General features: G+C 39.9%; 1 protein-coding gene across 4 annotated transcripts in view; it reads left to right on the top strand.

The window, feature by feature from the left end:
* ulk2 (unc-51 like autophagy activating kinase 2) overlaps window positions 1–19,679 on the top strand; it is a 92,051-nt gene that overhangs the window by 26,828 nt on the left and 45,544 nt on the right. For all 4 annotated transcript variants that reach the window (XM_068008449.1, XM_068008450.1, XM_068008451.1 and 1 more), the window contains 3 exons: window positions 12,842–12,874; window positions 14,481–14,517; window positions 19,102–19,275. In XM_068008449.1, the coding sequence (XP_067864550.1) occupies window positions 12,842–12,874; window positions 14,481–14,517; window positions 19,102–19,275 (244 nt within the window). The remainder of the gene's footprint in view (window positions 1–12,841; window positions 12,875–14,480; window positions 14,518–19,101; window positions 19,276–19,679) is intronic.

The following is a 19,679-nucleotide window of genomic DNA, read 5'->3' as shown; positions in this document are numbered from 1 at the left end:
TTAAAGTACCATGGTCAGATTCATGGAGTATGTTGTTGGAGACTTCGGTTAGGGCTGTTTCAATTCTGTGGCAGAGGTGGAAACCTGATGGGAGGGATTCACACCGGAGATTGCGGAGAGGTAGGCATGGATCTGGGAGGTAACAACACATTCAAGAATCTTGTAGAAGAAAAGGAGACTGGAGATGGTGCGAGGGTTGGCGAGGACAGAGGTGTCAGTTTTTTTTTGAGAGCAGTTATGATGACCGTGGTTTTGAAAGGGAGGGGGTCAATGCCTGAAAATTGAAGTACAATAACTGCGGATGCTGGAAATCTGAAATAAAAATAGAAAATGCTGGAAACACTCAGCAGGGCAGGCAGCATTTGCGGAGAGAGAAACCAAGTTAACGTTTCACGTCGATGACTTTACATCCGAACTGATGAAAGGTCATCAACCTGAAACATTAACTTGGTTTCTCTCTCCACAGATGCTGCCTGACTGCTGAGTGTTTCCAGCACTTTCTATTTTTATGTGTGAAAATTGAGATCCATTTACAATATCAAATGGTATGGAAGCCAGGAAGGGAAGTTGAGGGATCAGGAGTTTGGTGGGAATAGAGTTGAGGGAGCTGGAGGTAGGTCCCATGGATGTGGGTGGGAGATTTGGGAGAAACGAGAGAGATGGGGATTTAAGCCTAGAGTGGGAACAGGACTTGAGGTTTGGATTATGTGGCAATGTTAAAGAAGGGGAACCTTAGTTATATCAGATATGAGTGCTTTATTCTTGGTAAGCTATTTCTGATAGTTCATTTGATACATTCTGGTGTGTGGTTTTTTTTAAGTTAAAACTGTTGATATGGATTATGTTGAGTGGAGGAGGATACTTGGTCACGATGCTGTGGTCTGTGTTTTTGAGGGAGTTCTCTGATTATGGGTCATCCTTGTTTTCAAATCCCTCCATGGCCTCTCTAAACTCCTCCAGTCCTACAACCCTCCGAGATAGCTGCACTCCTCTAATTTTGATGTCTTGCACGTCCCTGATTTTAATCGCTCCACCTTTGGCGGCTGTGTCTTCAGCTGCCTAGGCCCTAAGCTCTGGAATTCCCTCCCTAAGCCTCTCTGCCTCTCTACCTCTCTCTCCTTAAAACTTACCTCTGACCAAGCTTTTGGTCACCCGTCCTAATATCTCCTTATGTGGCTCAATATCAAATTTAGTTTGATAACACACCTATGAAGCATCATGGGACATTTTACTACATTAAAGGCGCTATATAAATGCAAGTTGTTATTATTTGCATTTGTTGAGTTCCATGAAATTGTACCTTAGACTATTGAAGGATGAATAGCTGAGAAAAAGGAAGACAAAAGAAAGATGTATGCATGTGAGGAACATGGTGTGATGGTGGGTGGATGAAGAGAAACCCCACTGGGGAAGGAAATTGTCTTGTCAAATGGCAGGCTTAGAGAAATAATGTTTCATATGTAATGCACAGTAGTATTGGAAAATGGTTCCAGCAGTGGTAGTCAGGAGTCGTAAACTAATGCTGTAAATGCCATATATTTGGTGTAATGAAAGTTATTACACTCATAGGATTACATTGTCATCCTTAAGAGAGGGCCTTCTAACTATCTTGTGATTGTCATACGGGTTATTGGATGTCCTCGCTTGTGAAAATATAAATAGTACTTCATGACTCTCCATTAAATATTGTGTGCCTAATTTACAATTTGATGTTGTAATGGGGGGGAGGGGGGAAGGGCCTGTAGATTCTTTCTGAATGGATGAGCTAGGACGGACTGAATAACCTTCCTCCTCTATCTATCTTGTGATCTTGTCATTAGTACTGGAGTTTTGAGCAGAAAAGGCTCCAATTCTGAATTGAATGCTGCCATGTTCATTTTAGGTTCAGTGCATTTATTTTGAAATACGTTAGCCCAGAATTTGCTGTAATGGGTCAATGAACGGTGCCCGCTGCTAGTTAGACTTGCCCCTTGCCTGTTTAATCACCATGATATTTTGTGCCACAAGTTGCTGTAAGTGGGAGATGGAAACGGCGCGGCGCCCTCTACAGGGCATCTGAGATCTGTGTGAACAGGACAAGCAACTGTGTATCTGCTTAACCAATCAGATTGAAGGATTATTAAATGATCAGCACAAGGACTGAACAAGGAAGTGTAAGTTCGAACGGTGAGTTCAATGTCAAGTCAGGTACAGAATGAGAAATAGAGGGTGAAAGAAAGATTAGATTAAGAGAGAGAGAAAAAAAAAAGACAAAGAAAATTTTTTTTAAAAGTAAATTACATTTTTAAAAAATCTCCAACAATTAAAAGCTGAAAGAATGAGACTCCACACTTGTAATAGTTAATTTTCAGTGCCAGAGAGATTGACGGGCAGTAATTAACACTTATTGCACCGTTAAAAGGGTGCTTAGACTGATATGGACAAGCCCTAACTTTGTGTAGCGCGCTTAGTTCATGTCTACCGTGCAAGTACAGGAACCTCAACGCCGTTCAAAGCATTTGAATGGTGAGTCCGACAGCGAAATGCCATTTCCCGAAGCTAACGGCGGACCGGGGCATCTTGGACAATAAATTTCAGATTTTCACGTTTAACTGAGAATCTGCCCTCGCCTGAAGTTGCTGTGCAGTTTGCGCATAAGTAATAGTGAGCGCCATTAGTTTCACTATTATTTTGACAGCAAAAGTTGGTCCATTAACTCATCTATTTTGGTGCTGCAAGTACGTGTTTCACCTTTTTTCTCAATGTTACAAGACATACAGTTTTTAATCATAAAATTACTTTGGTAGTCTTTAATTGCTCTCTTTTCCCTCTACCACAGTGTATTTGCTGAATCATTTTTAGATAATTTTCCTTTGAAGCACTGAAAACAAAGGATCTGGGCTTTAAATTGGCAGCTTTAATCCCTGTAGATTGAAAGCTAGTTTCTTCTGAGCTAATGACCAAATAAAAAGAACATTCCATGTCAGCAAGTAATTTTTTTTTCTGATGACTGCAGGTTTGATATTTATAGTTTCAAAGTACTGGATTGGAATATTAATGAGGTAGTGCAGTGATTGAACAGGAGAACATGCTTTCTGTTGTGCTTTACTACATTTATTGATTATTTAAATTATTTATGGAAATAGAAAAAGATTGAAGATGTGTTAATTGAAAGTTAAATGTTTTTTGTGAAAATAGTGTGAATATTTATATAGATTGTAGAATTATAAAATGTGGTTTGAACTGGAAGAACATTTAAGAAAGTATAAACTATGAATATGGTGATCTGAAGTGCAAACAGAAAATGATGTTCCATGGGCTTGATGGGCCTCCTTCTGTGCTGTAATCATTCTATGAACTGTTATATAACCTAAGCAGGGATCTTGTTTATGCATGAAAAAAATGTCTCAAAACTATTTTATTAAACAAAGTTGTCACTCAGATTGAGTATTGACCAGGTTAGATATTCTAGAGAATGCTGAAGACTACTTTTTAATATTTTAAGCTACTAATTGTCACTGTAACTTTTAACTGTATTCTTTGTGATTTATATGGGTAATGTTTTGTTCTCCACAGCAGTCAATTGGAGAGTGTTTTGTTCTGAGACAGTTCCATAAGAGTGAGGAATTTCCAAAAAAGCTATTTTTTTTAACCTTGGATCAATCAGCTTATTCAGAGGTTCACCAAAGTGAATGATTGGAAAAAAAACTTACAAAAAAAGTTTTCTCTTGCTCAATTTGGCTTACTGCCATTATATAAAGGACTGATAATTGTCATGGTAAAACACTGAGGATTTGTACATGGAATGAATTTTTGCAGTGCTGATTGTGTCTGACAACGTGAACTGATTTTATCTTTGCTTTAATAAAACAAAAATATGAAAAGAAAATTGTTGTAGAAGTTGTGCTGCAGCATCTATGGTATTTTCTATAGCCTGAAGCTGTAGCCAAGTGGCAGTAAAAATCCTGATTCCTGTACCAGGCTGTTCTATTAATTGTGCCTGAATACACTCTACTGTGACGCTGTTCATTTAATGTTTACAAACTTAAGCTTTATACAGCAATCAGTCATGTAGCCAGATAGAATAGCAGTGGTAAGGCTGCACCTCGACCTCCAGCTGCACCTTAACACAAATGGGTAGGAACAAAATGTTCTGGCAGCAGTTTGTTTTGTATGTTGTTTTTCTCTTTCTTTCACATGCCTATTTCCTTTGATTGCTCACTAACCTTGTTAATTCTGGTTAGTATATTAAAGCTTGCAATAGTATTTCAAGAAGGTGAGCTTATTTTATCCAAGAATCTCGATGTGCTCAAGTCGGTTGGCATTTCAGTGGTTTATTCTGTTGCATCAAATTATAAACCGATTGAGTGCCCAGTTTCAGCAGGACAGTCACAGAGATTATTGTTGAGGGCAGGGGGGTGGGGTGCATTTCCCCATTGCAGCTTCCAATGATCAGTTACAGAGCACTGTTGAATGAGTCCTGGGGACAAGCTACATGTGTCCTTGAGATAACAACATAGTAGTGAGAGACAATGTGGGGGCGTAGCCTAAACAGCAAAAGAAATTGGGTACCATACAAGTTCTGAGTGATGCTACAAGCAACAAATGGAAACACACCAGCAACTACATTGCATACGATGTCCAGTTTAGTCAACAAGTTCAAATGTCACTCTGCCCTTTTGGTATTTATGCAGTGACTGACTAATTCCTCCAATTCTCAAATTGATATTACCTATATGAATACAAAATAGGTAATGTGGATCTATCTTATTTATTTGCAACATTACAGAGGAATGCTATAGTTGTGCGTTGTGGCAGTTGTGACCTTGTGTTCTGTGCTTAAGTTAGAGTTTCTTGTTTCTCGTTTGACATGTCTTGCTCTTTTTTTTAAAAAACAAAATTGCTGAGGGTCCTTTTTCAAGCAATCTCATTGGCCAGTCATAATCATGTAAGTGTTCCAATTGTTTGTCACTTTCTTGAAATCTCATTGGGCAGCAGTAATCATGTGACCTGAGTGGGAGCAGTGTGACTAAAATGAGAAAGTGTGACTTACAATGAAAAAATGACATTGGGGAACAATATCACCTGATTTTTCTTGTACTAAAAAAAAATCCCTTCAAAAATGCGTTAGCCGGTTGTAAACAGAATATAGATTGGGAGGGATGGGTTCAACGTTTACCTCCCATTTATTATAAAATTAGCAGATATGTATTATAAGGAATATCAGCAAACTATCAGTACAAGACCCCAGGCCATGTGTAGCTTAATACTGTTGAAAGAAGCCTTACACTACAGACCAAAGCCATTGTATAAAAGATAGCTTATCAGAGAAGCGACAAAGGAAACTTGAGCTATGCCATTTCGTTTGTAAAATATTTTTGTTCAGTAGGGGTAGAACTTTGGTCAGTTTGCAGAACACAGTCTGAATTGGTAAGCTGACAAAACTGAGGCTAGATTGTACATGCACATGAAATATTTAACTGAACACAACCGTATATCACAGAATCATACAGCGCAGAAGGAGGCCATTCGGCCCATTGTGCCCGTGCCGGCTCTTTGAAAGAGCTATCCAATTTTCTCCCCTTCGAGTATTTATCCAATTCCCTTTTGAAAGTTACTATTTAATTTGATTGCCCTTTCAGGCAGTGCATTCCAGATCATAATAATTTGCTGCGTGAAAAAATGTCTCCTCATCTTACCTCTGGTTCGTTTGCCAATTACCTTAAATCTGTGTCCTCTGGTTACCAACCCTACTGCCAATGGAACCAGTTTCTCCTTATTTACTGTATCAGAACTGTTCATAATTTTTAATGTCTCCATTAAATCTCCCCTTAACCTTCTCTGCTCTAAGGAGAACAATCCCAGCTTCTCCAGTCTCTCCATGTAACTGAAGTCCCTCATCCCTCGTACCATTCTAGTAAATCTCTTCTGCACCCTTTCCAAGGCCTTGACACCCTTCCTAAAGTGTGGTGCCCAGAATTGGACCCAATACTCCAGCTGAGGCCTAACCAGAGCTTAATAAAGGATCAGCATAACTTCCTTGTTTTTGTGCTCTATGCCTCAATTTATAAATCCAAGGATCCTGCATGCTTTTTTAACAGCTTTATCAACTTGCCCTGCCACTTTCAAAGATTTCTGTATGCAAACCCCCAGCTCTTTCTGTTCCTGCACCCCTTTAAAATTGTACCATTTAGTTTATATTGTATATTTCTCTTTTCTGAATGGTTTCAAATTGTTATCTAACACTCCTCTGTGGTCCATAATGTGTTATTTTGGTTCTTTTTAAATGAATATATTCGCACTTTTGTCAAAATCATACAATAGTGAAACTAATTACAAATAAGCAGTTACAATTTTAGGGCAACTGATTCTAATTCGGCCAGACTAGTATTTTTCACATTGTGTTACATTCAATCCTATTGCTTTCTTCTACAATATGATTTGACAGGGATCACGCGCTGCCTTTGCAGGGAACTGTAATCTAGCACTTCGCTTCAAAGTGTTTTGGTGCAGAAATATTATGCAACACTATAACGCCTAAGAAATAAATAGTTTGTAACTGCCAATAGTTAACTTTGGATTGCATATTGAGGAAGTAAATGCCTGGAAAATCTGGTGTGCAGCCCTTTCATGGGTATAAAGTTCATTAAAAGACGACAAGTGTTTTGATACAAACTGTTCACCCCTCAGTAATTATAACAGATCTCCGAAACCCAGGCTCATTAACCTTTATGTAGTAAATATATCAGGGTAGAGTTTCTGCTTTGAGCACAATCAGGAAATTGTGCCCAAAATGCGCTTGAAATTGCGCTGGTTAGGTTACAGTTCAAGTTTCCGATAAAATTTATTTGCATAATCATAAACATAAAATCTTCCATGAACCAGCATAATCGGGCAGTGTAATAGAATGTAATTTTTTTTCCATTTAAGAAGTATTCCTTGATGTATTTAAGAGTGTTAACCTGGTGCAGTTTTATTAATACAATTGAAAATGGGTTTATTGTGCAAAATAAGGATTTTTAATGTGTTCTTCTACCTGTGAGTAACCTGATTTTAAAATCACTGAAAGTAACTGTTTTAAAAAAAAACTATACTGAGCCATTTACTAGTTTCATGGGTGTACACTAGTCAGTTTCTTAGTAAATTAAATATTTTTTGATATGAAAATACTTTTAAAACGTGCCTACCAGTGCCTGTGCGCTGAAGAAAATGAGCATAATTTGAAGAGCCTTCCCTAACCATGAGGTGTTCTTGCCTCCAGAGGTGCCAAGACTGTTGGCACATCCAGATTCAGTACCCTTAGCAGCAATATAAATGTTGCTGCAAAAACAAAGTCCGCCAATGGGCTGCATTGCACGGCACAGCCCACCCGTACAGGCCAGATATGGAACAAAAGCGGCTCTTAAACCTAGAGCTAATCCAGAGCAATAATTCACATCTGAACATTCCAATGCACCACCTTGTTTATATTGCACTAAGCATTCAACAGCAGTGTTGGCTTTCCCATTTTATAGTTCCCAGTTCCACATACTTCTGAATTATTTTGTGTCTAAGGGCGCCTCTTCCAATAGGTTTTGATCCTAAGGCAGTTTAAAAATTAATGAGTATGACTGTTTCAGTAGCAAATGTGAGGTTTTTTTTCCCCCAAGTATTTGATTCGCATTTGCTACTGTAAACAGGGTGCGCAAATCTAAACAGACTGCATAGAGCTTGTATTGCTATAAAAATAAAATCCAGTGCTCCTGGGCTATAAAGGATTAAAATTAGCTATGATCTCTGTCCAGTGTGGAGCATGTGGGTTTGGCTGTGATTCTCTGTCTGTGATTCTCTGTCCCCATTTGAAATAATTTGCCAATAGTTGCTGTCTAAGCTCTGAGTGGCTGGTTGGGTGAGATAGAAGGCAGCTGACTCCCTTGGAACTATACATCAGCAGGAGTTGCTGCTTTTGGGACAGAAAAGAAAAAAAAAATTGGACAGGAAATAAAATCCATTAGTAGAATTGAAGAAAAAAGGAAATCAGTTGACCCAAGAGTAGTTGGATGACTTTGTTCTAATGTTTGTGTTGTGACACTGCAAATATGATTAGTAATCTGGAAAATGTTACTTTCAAAGAGCTGGTGATAAATTTTATGAGGTTGACGCACATGAAAACCTTGTGTGGATGATAGTGATGATGGAGTGGGATCGTTCTTCCTCATGACTTTGGGATATATATTCAGCCTGTTGGAGAGATGGCAGAGGGAGGGGAAATATGGATCAGTTATTCTGGACTGTAATTTACAGTCCATCTGACAGCTGACTCGTGGAGTTTTGGCAGAGGCTTGGGAGCAGGTTGACTGCCCATGGTCTAAGGCAAGGGAATATAGGTTAGGGCCACCTAATCGAAGAAGAAAATGTGGAACATTTTGTTTCCTCTTTGCAAGCCATATTTATGCCTCAAAAAAAATGTCAATTCCATGCAGCATTTGGTACAAGATAATTTTCAAGCCTTTTTTAAAAAAAACTTCTTTTCCTTATATCATTCTGGAGATCTCTGTACCACTACACAGTCAGAAGATTAAAGAGTACAGGAAGGAGAGTATGTCCAGAGGAGATTGCAGAGTTGGGACAGAATGAGGCCATGAAGGAATACATGGATTTACCTTTTAATAAAATGGGAGAGGGAGCCTGTGGAAGGTCATAGAGGATGAGTATAATGAAAAGCACAGCTTCGAGCAGGATGAGATTTGAGCAGCTGCATTTTGGACAGGTTGGAGTTTATAGAGTGTGAATGAAGGAAGGTCAGCAAGATGAGCATTGGAATCTTGAAGTCAGGAGATGACAAAAGCATGAGTATGGGTTTCAGCAGTTGGGGGAAGGGAGTTAGAAGTGGGCAGTGTTGGAAATAAGCAGTCTTGATGGTGAGAATACTGAATGTTTGTTCTCCGGTAGTCAGTGCACAGATCTTTTTAAAAATTGAGGGATGTGAGCAATGCTTGCAAGGCTGCTCATTGTAAGTTATTGAGAAGGTGGTGATGGGCATTGTCCTTGAATCGCTGCAGACCCTGCTCCCACAAGGGTATTAGGTAAGGAATTCCAGGATATTGAACCAGCAACTACGAAGGAATGGCAATATATATCCAAGTCAGGATGGTTTGTGACGGAGGGAAGCTTGATGATGATAGTGTTCCCTCTACATTGCTGCTTTTGCCCTTTTCAGTGATTGAGGTTGTAGGGGGAGGTGCTTGTGAGGTAACCTTGGTGAGTTGGTGCATTGCATCCTGTAGATTGTATGTACTGCAGCCACAGTGTGCTGAGGATGGAGGATGGTGGATATTGTGTCCAGTGGCAGGCAGCCAATCAGGTGAACTGCCCTGTCCTGAATGGTATTGAGTTTCTTGTGCTTTTGTGGCTGCATCCATTCAGGCAAATGATGAGTATTCCATCACATTCCTGATGAGCATTGTAGCTAGTCAATAGGCTTTGAGGGATCAGGAGATGAGCCACTTGTTACTGAGTACCCAGTCTCTGCCTTGTTCTTGTAGCCATATTATAAGTCAGGTCCATTTAAGCTTCTGGTCACTAGCAATCCCCAAGATGTTGATGGTTGAGGATTTGGCGATGGTGATGCCGTTGAAGGTCAGGGAAAGATGACTGGGCTTTCTCTTGTTTGGGATGGTCATTACCTGGCACCTATGTGACATGAATGTTACCTGTCGCTTGTCAGCCTTAGCTTGGGGGTTGTTCAGGTCCTCCTGTAAGCTGGCATGCGCTGTGACATTAATGGAGCAGTTATGAATGAAACTGAGTACTGGAATTGTCAGCAAACAACCTCACTCCTGACTGGAAGGAGTAGCTGAAGATGGTTGGATTAAGGACTCTTTTTTTCCCGTGGAACTCCTACAGTAATGTCTTGAGCCTGCGATGATTGGCGTCTGACAACCACAACCATCTTCCTTTGTATCAGTTATGACTCCAGCCACTGGAGGGTTTTCCCTCTGTCTTCCCCCCCCCCCCGCTATTGAAATCAGTTTTTCTATGGTTCTTTCTTGCCCAACTGAAGCTAACTTAACTCTCTCTTGATTTTGTAAAGTAAATTTGTTTTATCTTTTTGTTCAGTCATGTTGATTTGCCTTCCTTTATTTTAATGTGGTCAGGTTCTGTTTTGGTTTATCAGCTAAGTCATTTTGTTAGAGAAGCGTTAGTTCAGGTATTTTATTTTTGTTTCTTACACATTCATCAAGTGATTGCCTGAATGGGAATTTAAATTAGAGACCTTATAAAGATAAATATACAGATGAGTAATGTAGGTGTATTGTATGCAGGTATTTGCTGTGAATGGATTTAGTTTCAATACTGGGAAGAGCTCTGCATATTCTGACATCTGACTAATCATGTGCATGCACACTTCTGAGAGTGATATTTATAGTTGGTTGCCAGCTGCTGTTTTTGGTATTTTGCCCACTTTTCAGTTTGAGGCTCTACTGCAAGCCAGAAATGCTTGTGATCTGAAAAGAATGTGCTCTTGCGATGCAAAAAATTTAAATATGATCAGATTTCACAACAAAGTTAGCAATAATTTAGCAGTACTTAATTTTACAGCAAAGTGTGGTTATGTATCCTGAAACTTGAAACAAATTTGAGCCCTGTGAGTTTTAAATGAGTTTGTTCTTTAGCCTCAACAGGAGAAGCAAATTTTTCCCATCCACAGCCCAGCCTGAAGACAGAATAAGAGTTGTTCGAAATTGCAAAAATTTAAACCGGCCAGAATGAATAGTTGTTCTGGTTAAATATTTGAGATGCTTTAATATGCAACTATTCCACATTGCCTATTGTGCCATGTTCATCTCTCTCCAGAATCAAGATTCATTGACCAGTCAGGTCAGGGCAGTAGCATTCTCTAGTTTTTCCTCTATTTCTCTTTTTTTTTGGTACCCACCCTAATGGTATGGTTGGGAGGAGGAATAAGAGAACAAAGACTGAGTAGAAAAGATGGATTTTTAGGAGAGTTTTGAAGGCAGGAAAGGAAATAGCACGGTGAAGTAGTTTTGGGAGAGAATTCCAGAGAGCAGAGTGACTGAAAGATTGGTCTTTGATGGTGGAATTAGGGGAGTGGGAAATGAGCAGTAATGCAGTGAGGAGCAAATGATACAGCCTGGGACATTTAGCTAGAGAAGTTAGCTCAGATAGGCAAGCACAAAGCCACAGAGGGATTCAAAGATGAGGATCAAGATTTTGAAGTCAATCTGCTGGGTAATGGAGTCTGTAGAGCTTGATAAAGATGGCAGCAATGTGTGTATGAGAAAACTTGGGCCATAGAGTTTGAAATTGATATGAGGGGTGAAAGTAGGGATAAGAACATGGAGGGCCTTTGCAAAATAAATCCTTGGGGAGATGGTGTGAAGTAGGAATTCAGCAGTGGTGGGAAAAATCTATTGACACAAACAGGTAATATTCCGGAAATGGAAGAATGTGCCCTTGGTGACTGACCAGCAGTTGGGTATAGAGCTCAAAATGGTGAAATATAGAAACATAGAAAATAGGAGCAGGAGTAGACCATTCAGCCCTTCGAGCCTGCTCTGCCATTCATGATGATCATGGCTGATCCTCTATCTCAATACCATATTCCCGCTCTCTCCCCATACCCCTTGATGCCTTTTGTGTCTAGAAATCTATCTAGCTCCTTCTTAAATATAAACAGAACTCTGAGGTTGTGTACCACTCGATTCGGTCTGAGTGGGCAGCCAAGAAGGTTCATGGAGTTGGAAATGGAGACATGTAGATTCTGTTGAGAACAAAAAAGGTTAACTTTGATTTTGCATGTTTAGCTGAAGGAATTTATGATTCGTTCAGGACTTGGTGGATGGGCAATCAGACAGGTTAACAATAGTCCTCGAGTCCATTGTGGTAGCTCAGAGGTAGTATTATGTTGGTGTATGTGTGGAAGCTGAACCCCTCCTTATGGATGGAGTTACTGATGGGTAGAAGGTAAATAATGAATTGAAGGGGACTGAGTATGGAACCCTGAGGCGCATGAGTTGACAGTATGAGCATGGGAGGAGAAATGTTGGACGCAATGTAATTGCATTGGAATAGAGTGAAGCTATGAAAGACAGTACCATGGAGAAGTACTAGTAGGGGGAATTAAGTGATTAACAAAAGAAGTTGCGGTGAGGAGGAACACAGCCATGGTCACAGTCACATAGGATTTCATTGACTCAGAGGCATTATAAGGTGTGGAAACTGGATTGGAGTGACTTGAAGTGGGAGTTGAGTTAAGTAGCAATGATGCGTTGAAAGACCTTGGAGCAAAAGGGCAGTTAGGGTAAGACTGCAGTTTTATGAAATGGAGGGCTTGATGTTTCTTTTTAAAAAGGGAGGGTTGAGAGTGGTTCTAAAACAAAAAGGGGGAGTACCAGAGGATAGGGAGAGGTTGCTGACATTGACAAGCATGTGGCCGGGGGGGAGGGCGGAGGGTCTTGCTTTCCAGGATGCCGCGGTAAGGATGATTCTGGAACTTCATGCACGAATTAATCTTCATTTTTGCTTGATAAAAGGAAATTGAGAGGGGATGTGATCCTGATTTTTAAAAAAATATTTAGGTGGCCTGGATAATTTAGATGTGACCAAGGTATTTAATTTGGACAGTGAGTGTTTGCAGAAGTTTTACTCAGAATGTGTTCAATTTGGTAGAGTTCATTACAAAGTTGTTGGTTATTAATTATGGGTGTGAACCCCTCCCCTATCACTCCCTAGCATTATGCCCAATAATACTTCATGATAGGCTGATAGGAGATTTTTCATCCCTTCAGAAATGGTTTCTTTAAAAAAAAATTCTGTAACTGAAGTGAATAATTGCCGTTACTTATTTTTTCCATTTCAGGAGACTCCAAACTCTGTTCATTTGGTGATGGAGGTAAGTCTAAAGGATACTTTTATTCTCTATTCAGGTGTTTATCCTGTGTGATGGGACAGCTAACACTGTGATGCATTATTCACATTTTTATAGTTACAGGTATAGCTCTCCTTTTGTAATTCGTAAACCAGAAAATATAGAACCCTGAAACTCGGCTATCTGATGAGCTGTTTGTTATGAATTACCCACTCGGGTGTGTATGTTGGCATCTTGGTTTTGGTTCTCCAGTTTAGCCATTTAAGATTTTAACCATCCAATTAAGGTTTCCAGGATTGGTCAACTGATTGACCAATATTTGCTAATGTTACCAGCTGTAAAATTATGTGCCTTTGTTGTCGCACAATACATTGGAGCACCAAGTTGCATTGCCCTAGCAGAGGGACAAACGGGAATAATTTCCACCCGTCACTGAGATGCCTCCCAACAGCAATTAGAGAGGGGTATCACTGTGCTGCTGCCCGATTCACAGTGACATTGGCAAGCGGTCTGGGAGCAGGTCACCTACTTGCTTCTCACTGCTGGTGGTAGTGCTGGAGGAGAAACTAGATGGGTTCATATTGGTATGCATGCTCACACACCTTATTTCTGTAAAGACTAATATACCACTCCATTTTTAAACCAGCAAAAATTATTGCATGTCATTCTTAATCTATCAAAGGCTGGTCATTTTAGTACTTACATAAGTAAGTCATGGTAACTGCCAATATTACTTTTGATTTCAAAATAATTTTTTGGTTTAATTGGTATGGTCAGTGCAACTAGATTTTTAAAGAAATTTGCTAAACCTGCAGGCTGTTCTCACTCCTCCATGGCTGCTGTTGTCTTCAGTTAGGCAATCGTACTGCTTGAATTTAGGGAAGCGCTATAGGAAAGTGGAGACTTAGCTAACTGACTAGTTGCTGTACAGTTCTATATACTGCTAACTTAAAGTATTTTTGGGTAGCCAAATTTTGCTTTTGTTTTATTATCCAAGTAATCTGTTACCAATTGCAGTCTGTTTCCAGATATGCAGAATCCTAATATGTTTTTAAGCTTCAATATTTGTACTGTTGTAATATTCAATTGCACTGATATTTGTAATATTCAATTGCACTGATATTTAACCGAAGTTCTGCAATATTGTGCTGTAACTACTTTCTGAGCTTAGTATTCAAATACAGCTGCCTAACATTGCTACTTTTGTCGGGGTAAGGTGAAAAGTGTAGGTTTGGTCTACCTTCAACTTTGGTCCATCACTTTTTATCTTCCATATCTTTCATGAAGTACACCCATTCTTGCCATGAAGCCAGTGTGTCTATTCTTCAGACCAAAGGGCAGGGCTGCAGCATGCTGTGTATTTAAAGACCACATCACTTGCGCTACTTTGAACCAGCTCCTGCCTGGGTGGATAATTGTGATCAGTGAAGTTAGTGAGTAGCCTGTAATGGTGCTCATTTCTTTTCTTTTTCTTGGGTAGAAGTGAGAGAGCTGACTACAAAAAAAGATTTTTTTAAATAAGGGACATTTTTTATAGTGACGAAAATGTGTGGTATTTTAATTTTAAGCTGCTATACACAATTAGTGGCTTGAAAGTATTATGTTGATCTTTTTTCCTTCCTCTTCATAGTACTGCAATGGAGGTGACCTGGCAGATTATCTGCAAGGTAAGTTAAAATGTTTTTTATTACAATTGTTGTGAGCATTAACTCCTACGGTTGGATAGTGTTCAAAGGATTAGTGTTCTAAACTGTGATGCAGCGATAGCTGCTAACCTCATCAATATGAAAGGGGTAAATTCAGCATTTCCTTATTTTAAATGCATTTGTTTGAAGTTGCAAGCAATTTGAGACCATCGTGTATCAGTATCTTTGAAACTTTGTATTTTTCTGTGCCGTAAAATACTGTTCAGATTTCAGTTTTGTATTTTAATTTTGTTTGAAACACCATGTTCTGTTCTCACTCTCTATCAAGTTACAGTCAGTTGTACACTTATTGTTTAGCTGCTATTTAGGCGTAGACGTTGTTGGATTCTAGCGCTTCATATGTATCCAAAATATATTTGTTCAGTTTTGCATTATTGAAAATGCTGCATAATTTGAATTTTTACTTTTTAATCTTCACTTCATGGTAGGTAGAGAGTTTGTAGGTCAGGGTATATTATCTGCAGGTTAAACTGCGTCTGCACATGTTGCAACAGTAACAGCCTCTGGTGGAAATTTCATGAATTTAAGAGGATGAAGGGAAAATTGAATACTCTGAAAATATTTACATTGTGATGGCTTGATAGTAATTGGTGCTCTGATGTATAATAATGACCAAAGACATTTTGAGAATGTCCTCTTGGATTTCAATTGGTTGAATACTATGTTATAGCCACAGTATTAGAAAAACAGGTACTTACAAAATGCGACACAGTGGTACAAATTTATTTATAAATTCCTCTAAGCTGCTGAAATAAAGTAACAACAGGGTAATTAAACCATGATCTCCCACTCCTCCAAATTTTGAGCTGGAAAGTAACATATTGTCCTTACTTGGTGTATCTTCCTCTTTATAACTGATCCTGTGCTTCAAATCAGAAATAGATTTGATTGCCTTGCACCTTTATTAAAACAGATCATTTTGTCATTCAGGATGAGTGCTTAATCAAAATTGCAATCATTTTTGGGGGCAAAGAAGTTAAACTGTATTTCATGCTAATGTCTAATACTATAGAAGTAGAAATGTTCTATCCACAACTTTGTAATTATATTGATTGTCAGAAATGTTTTGATGTTCTGATCTGTACAAACATTCCCTGCAGAAGGGGAAACAGACCGCATCTCTTGTTGCAAATGAGCAGGGTGCAACATTCAGTTTAAAAACTGAAAGTACTAGAAACACTGAGCTGGTCAGGCAGCATTTGTGAAGAGAACAGAGGAGCTAATGTTTCGTACGTGGACCCTTCATCAAATCTATTATGACAACAGGTCCACGCCCTAAGCGTTAACACACTGATCTCTCTACAGATGCTGCCTGACCTGAGTGTTTCCAGCATTGTTTATTTTGGTTTCAGATTTTCAAAACTGCAGTTTTTGCTTTGAGAAAATCTCCGAAAGCTTGTGAATTTAAAATAAAATTGCTGGACTATAACTTGGTGTTGTAAAATTGTTTACAATTGCTTTGAGACTAGTATTTTTCAAAAATCTAGATAACTGCTTACACTTCTAGAAATAGCACTGCAGTCATATCGTGCCTCAGACTGTTGCGATAGGGTCTCCTTTTTGTGAGCACTCAGCCCTAGGTTACCGATCCAATACTTCGCTTGGCATTCCCAATTGGGTATAACAAGGTTTTATTATAACATCAGCAGAATCATCAATACACACAGTAATTAAGCGACAGTAACAGAATACAAGGTTGGTATTACCCAGTTCCAAATCTTATGGACAACAGCGCAGCATGGTAGATCTCATTCTCTGCTGTGTTTAGATCCTTTGTGATTTTTGATTTATACCTTTCGTTATACTTTTGTTGGATACGGCCACTGTTGCATTTGCTGAAACAAATCTAAAAGGCATAGACTGAGTGTCTTTGCTTGATTTGGCTTTAAACAGCTTGTTTCTGACAAAGATTGCTGTCAAAAGCAAAATACTGCGGATGCTGGAAATCTGAAATAAAAACAGAAAATGCTGGAGAAGCTCAGCAAGTCAGGCAGCATCTGTGGAGAAAAAAGATTGTAAACAATTTTACAACACCAAGTTATAGTCCAACAATTTTATTTTTAATCCCACAAGCTTTCGGGGGCTTCCCCCTTCCTCAGGCGGTGTGGAAATGACATTTTCGAATCCTTCGCATTTTAAGATCACAGAACAATGCTTGGTGATTACTGCCCGTTGCCAAGGCAATCACAGTGAGCAGACAGAAAGGTGTCACCTAAAAAGGCCACCGAATATACAAACCCCCAAAAAAAAAGAGATAAGGAAGACAGTCAATGACCCGTTATATTAAAAACAGATAACATTTGTTCGCTGGTGGGGTTACGTGTAGTGTGACATGAACCCAAGATCCCGGTTGAGGCCGTCCTCATGGGTGCGGAACTTGGCTATCAATTTCTGCTCGACGATTTTGCGTTGTCGTGTGTCTCGAAGGCCGCCTTGGAGTATGCTTACCCGAAGGTCGGTGGCTGAATGTCCATGACTGCTGAAGTGTTTCCCGACAGGGAGAGAACCCTCCTGTTTGGCGATTGTTGCGCGGTGTCCGTTCATCCGTTGTCGCAGGGTCTGCATGGTCTCGCCAATGTACCATGCTCTGGGGCATCCTTTCCTGCAACGTATGAGGTAGACAACGTTGGCCGAGTCACAGGAGTATGAACCGTGCACCTGGTGGGTGGTGTCCTCTCGTGTGATGGTGGTATCTGTGTCGATGATCTGGCATGTCTTGCAGAGGTTACCGTGGCAGGGTTGTGTGGTGTCGTGGACGCTGTTCTCCTGAAGGCTGGGTAATTTGCTGCGAACGATGGTTTGTTTGAGGTTGGGTGGCTGTTTAAAGGCGAGTAGTGGAGGTGTGGGGATGGCCATAGCGAGGTGTTCGTCATCATTGATGACATGTTGAAGGCTGCGGAGAACATGGCGTAGTTTCTCCGCTCCGGGGAAGTACTGGACGACGAAGGGTACTCTGTTGGTTGCGTCCCGTGTTAGTCTTCTGAGGAGGTCTACGCGATTTTTTGCTGTGGACCGTCGGAACTGTCGATCGATGAGTCGAGCATCATATCCCGTTCTTACTAGGCCTCAACCGAGATCGTGGGTTCATGTCACACTACACGTAACCTCACCAGCGAACAAATGTTATCTGTTTTTAATATAACGGGTCATTGACTGTCTTCCTTATCTCTCTCTCTCTCTTTTTTTGGGGGGTTTGTATATTCGGTGGCCTTTTTAGGTGACACCTTTCTGTCTGCTCACTGTGATTGCCTTGGCAATGGGCAGTAATCACCAAGCATTGTTCTGTGATCTTAAAATGCGAAGGATTCGAAAATGTCATTTCCACACCGCCTGAGGAAGGGGGAAGCCCCCGAAAGCTTGTGGGATTAAAAATAAAATTGTTGGACTATAACTTGGTGTTGTAAAATTGTTTACAATTGTCAACCCGAGTCCATCACCGGCATCTCCACATCGAGAAAAAAGATTGCTAACTCCTTGTTTGCCTCAATTAGGTGTAAATTTCCTCCCATACACTTGATTGATCTTTGTGTGTTGTTTATCAAGTAACACGGTCAAAGGCCCCTTAAAGTAATTCAACACTTAACGGGATTATCTTTGTTTCCCTTGTTTGATTAGACACAGCTGGTCAAAATTTCTTCTTGCCTTCTAGTTTCCCGGGCAATCAGGTGGTCTCGAGTGACACCATTTGTATCTATACAATAGAACGTCAATGGCTAGGCAGGAACATGTTTTGACCACTTTGATTTGATAATTACCTTGTACGGGACACTTATTGCTGACAATTGCTTTATACAGACTGACCGTCTCAATGAATGACATCTGTTCCCTGATCAATAGAGAGCTCTTATCAGCAGAACTGCCAGTTCTTGCATTTTTTATATCCCATTCTTCTATTTAACCCTTTGTACTCTGGGCACTTTTTAATTGTAAACAATTTTACAACACCAAGTTATAGTCCAACGATTTTATTTGAAAATTACAAGCTTTCGGAGGCTTCCTCCTTCCTCAGGTAAATGTCAGGAACTCCTCGAAGCCTACGAATTTATAAATCACAGAACAATACATGGTGATTACAGACAGTCTTTGCAACTGCCCGTTGCCAAGGCAATCACCGTGTTCAGACAGAGAGGTGTTACCTACAGAACCCCCGAATATACATTCAACAAAAAAAAACAAACAAACAGGAAAAAAAAACAGAGAGAGGCAGACACATTCGGAAGGCAGAGAAAGCCAGCAAATGACCCGTTATATTAAAAACAGATAGCTTTTGTAGGCTTCGAGGAGTTCCTGACATTTACCTGAGGAAGGAGGAAGCCTCCGAAAGCTTGTAATTTTCAAATAAAATCGTTGGACTATAACTTGGTGTTGTAAAATTGTTTACAATTGTCAACCCCAGTCCATCACCGGCATCTCCACATGATCAGCACTTTTTAGTACAAGCCAGCTACTTTTATTCTCTTATAGCGTTATCTTGCATGATATCAGAAGCTTTTATAAGAACGTTATACTGCATATTTTGTATTAAAACTCATTCTTTTTTAATAGCCAAAGGGACACTTAGCGAAGACACCATTAGAGTCTTTCTCCAGCAGATTGCAGGTGCTATGCGAATACTTCACAACAAAGGAATAATCCATCGCGATCTAAAACCACAGAATATTCTACTGTCTTATGTCAGCCGGAAAAAATCTAATATGAATGGCATTCGTGTCAAAATAGGTAAAGCTAAAAGATTGTTTTTGATTTTAGCAATGTCAACCTTGTGCGGAGCATTACTTGCAGAGTGCAGTTGCCCCCCTTTTGAAGAATTGGAGATTGCACTGTCTTGCTCGTAAATGTTTTAGCTGAAATTTCTGAATGGTTCCTTGATAGTTTTGTGCAGGGGTGTCCACGTTTCTTCTCTGTGAGCTGCCCCTAGGGAGCCACAGTGTTCCCATTAATTTACATACAATCTCAAGCTGCGGATACTAAGATTGTGGTGTTGTGATACAGATTTTTTTCCACCAGAGAGAACAGCTCTTTCCAAACCTTCAGGCCCATGAAATTTTAGCGGGACAAAACATCAAGTAAGAAATACGAGCTGAAACTGAATGAGTTGCCTGGGCTTTATGGGTGGAATTGTT

This window comes from Heptranchias perlo, chromosome 28, assembly GCF_035084215.1.
Source record: "Heptranchias perlo isolate sHepPer1 chromosome 28, sHepPer1.hap1, whole genome shotgun sequence".
NCBI classification, from domain to species: Eukaryota; Metazoa; Chordata; class Chondrichthyes; order Hexanchiformes; family Hexanchidae; genus Heptranchias; species Heptranchias perlo.
This window is presented reverse-complemented; position numbering and strand designations above follow the sequence as displayed.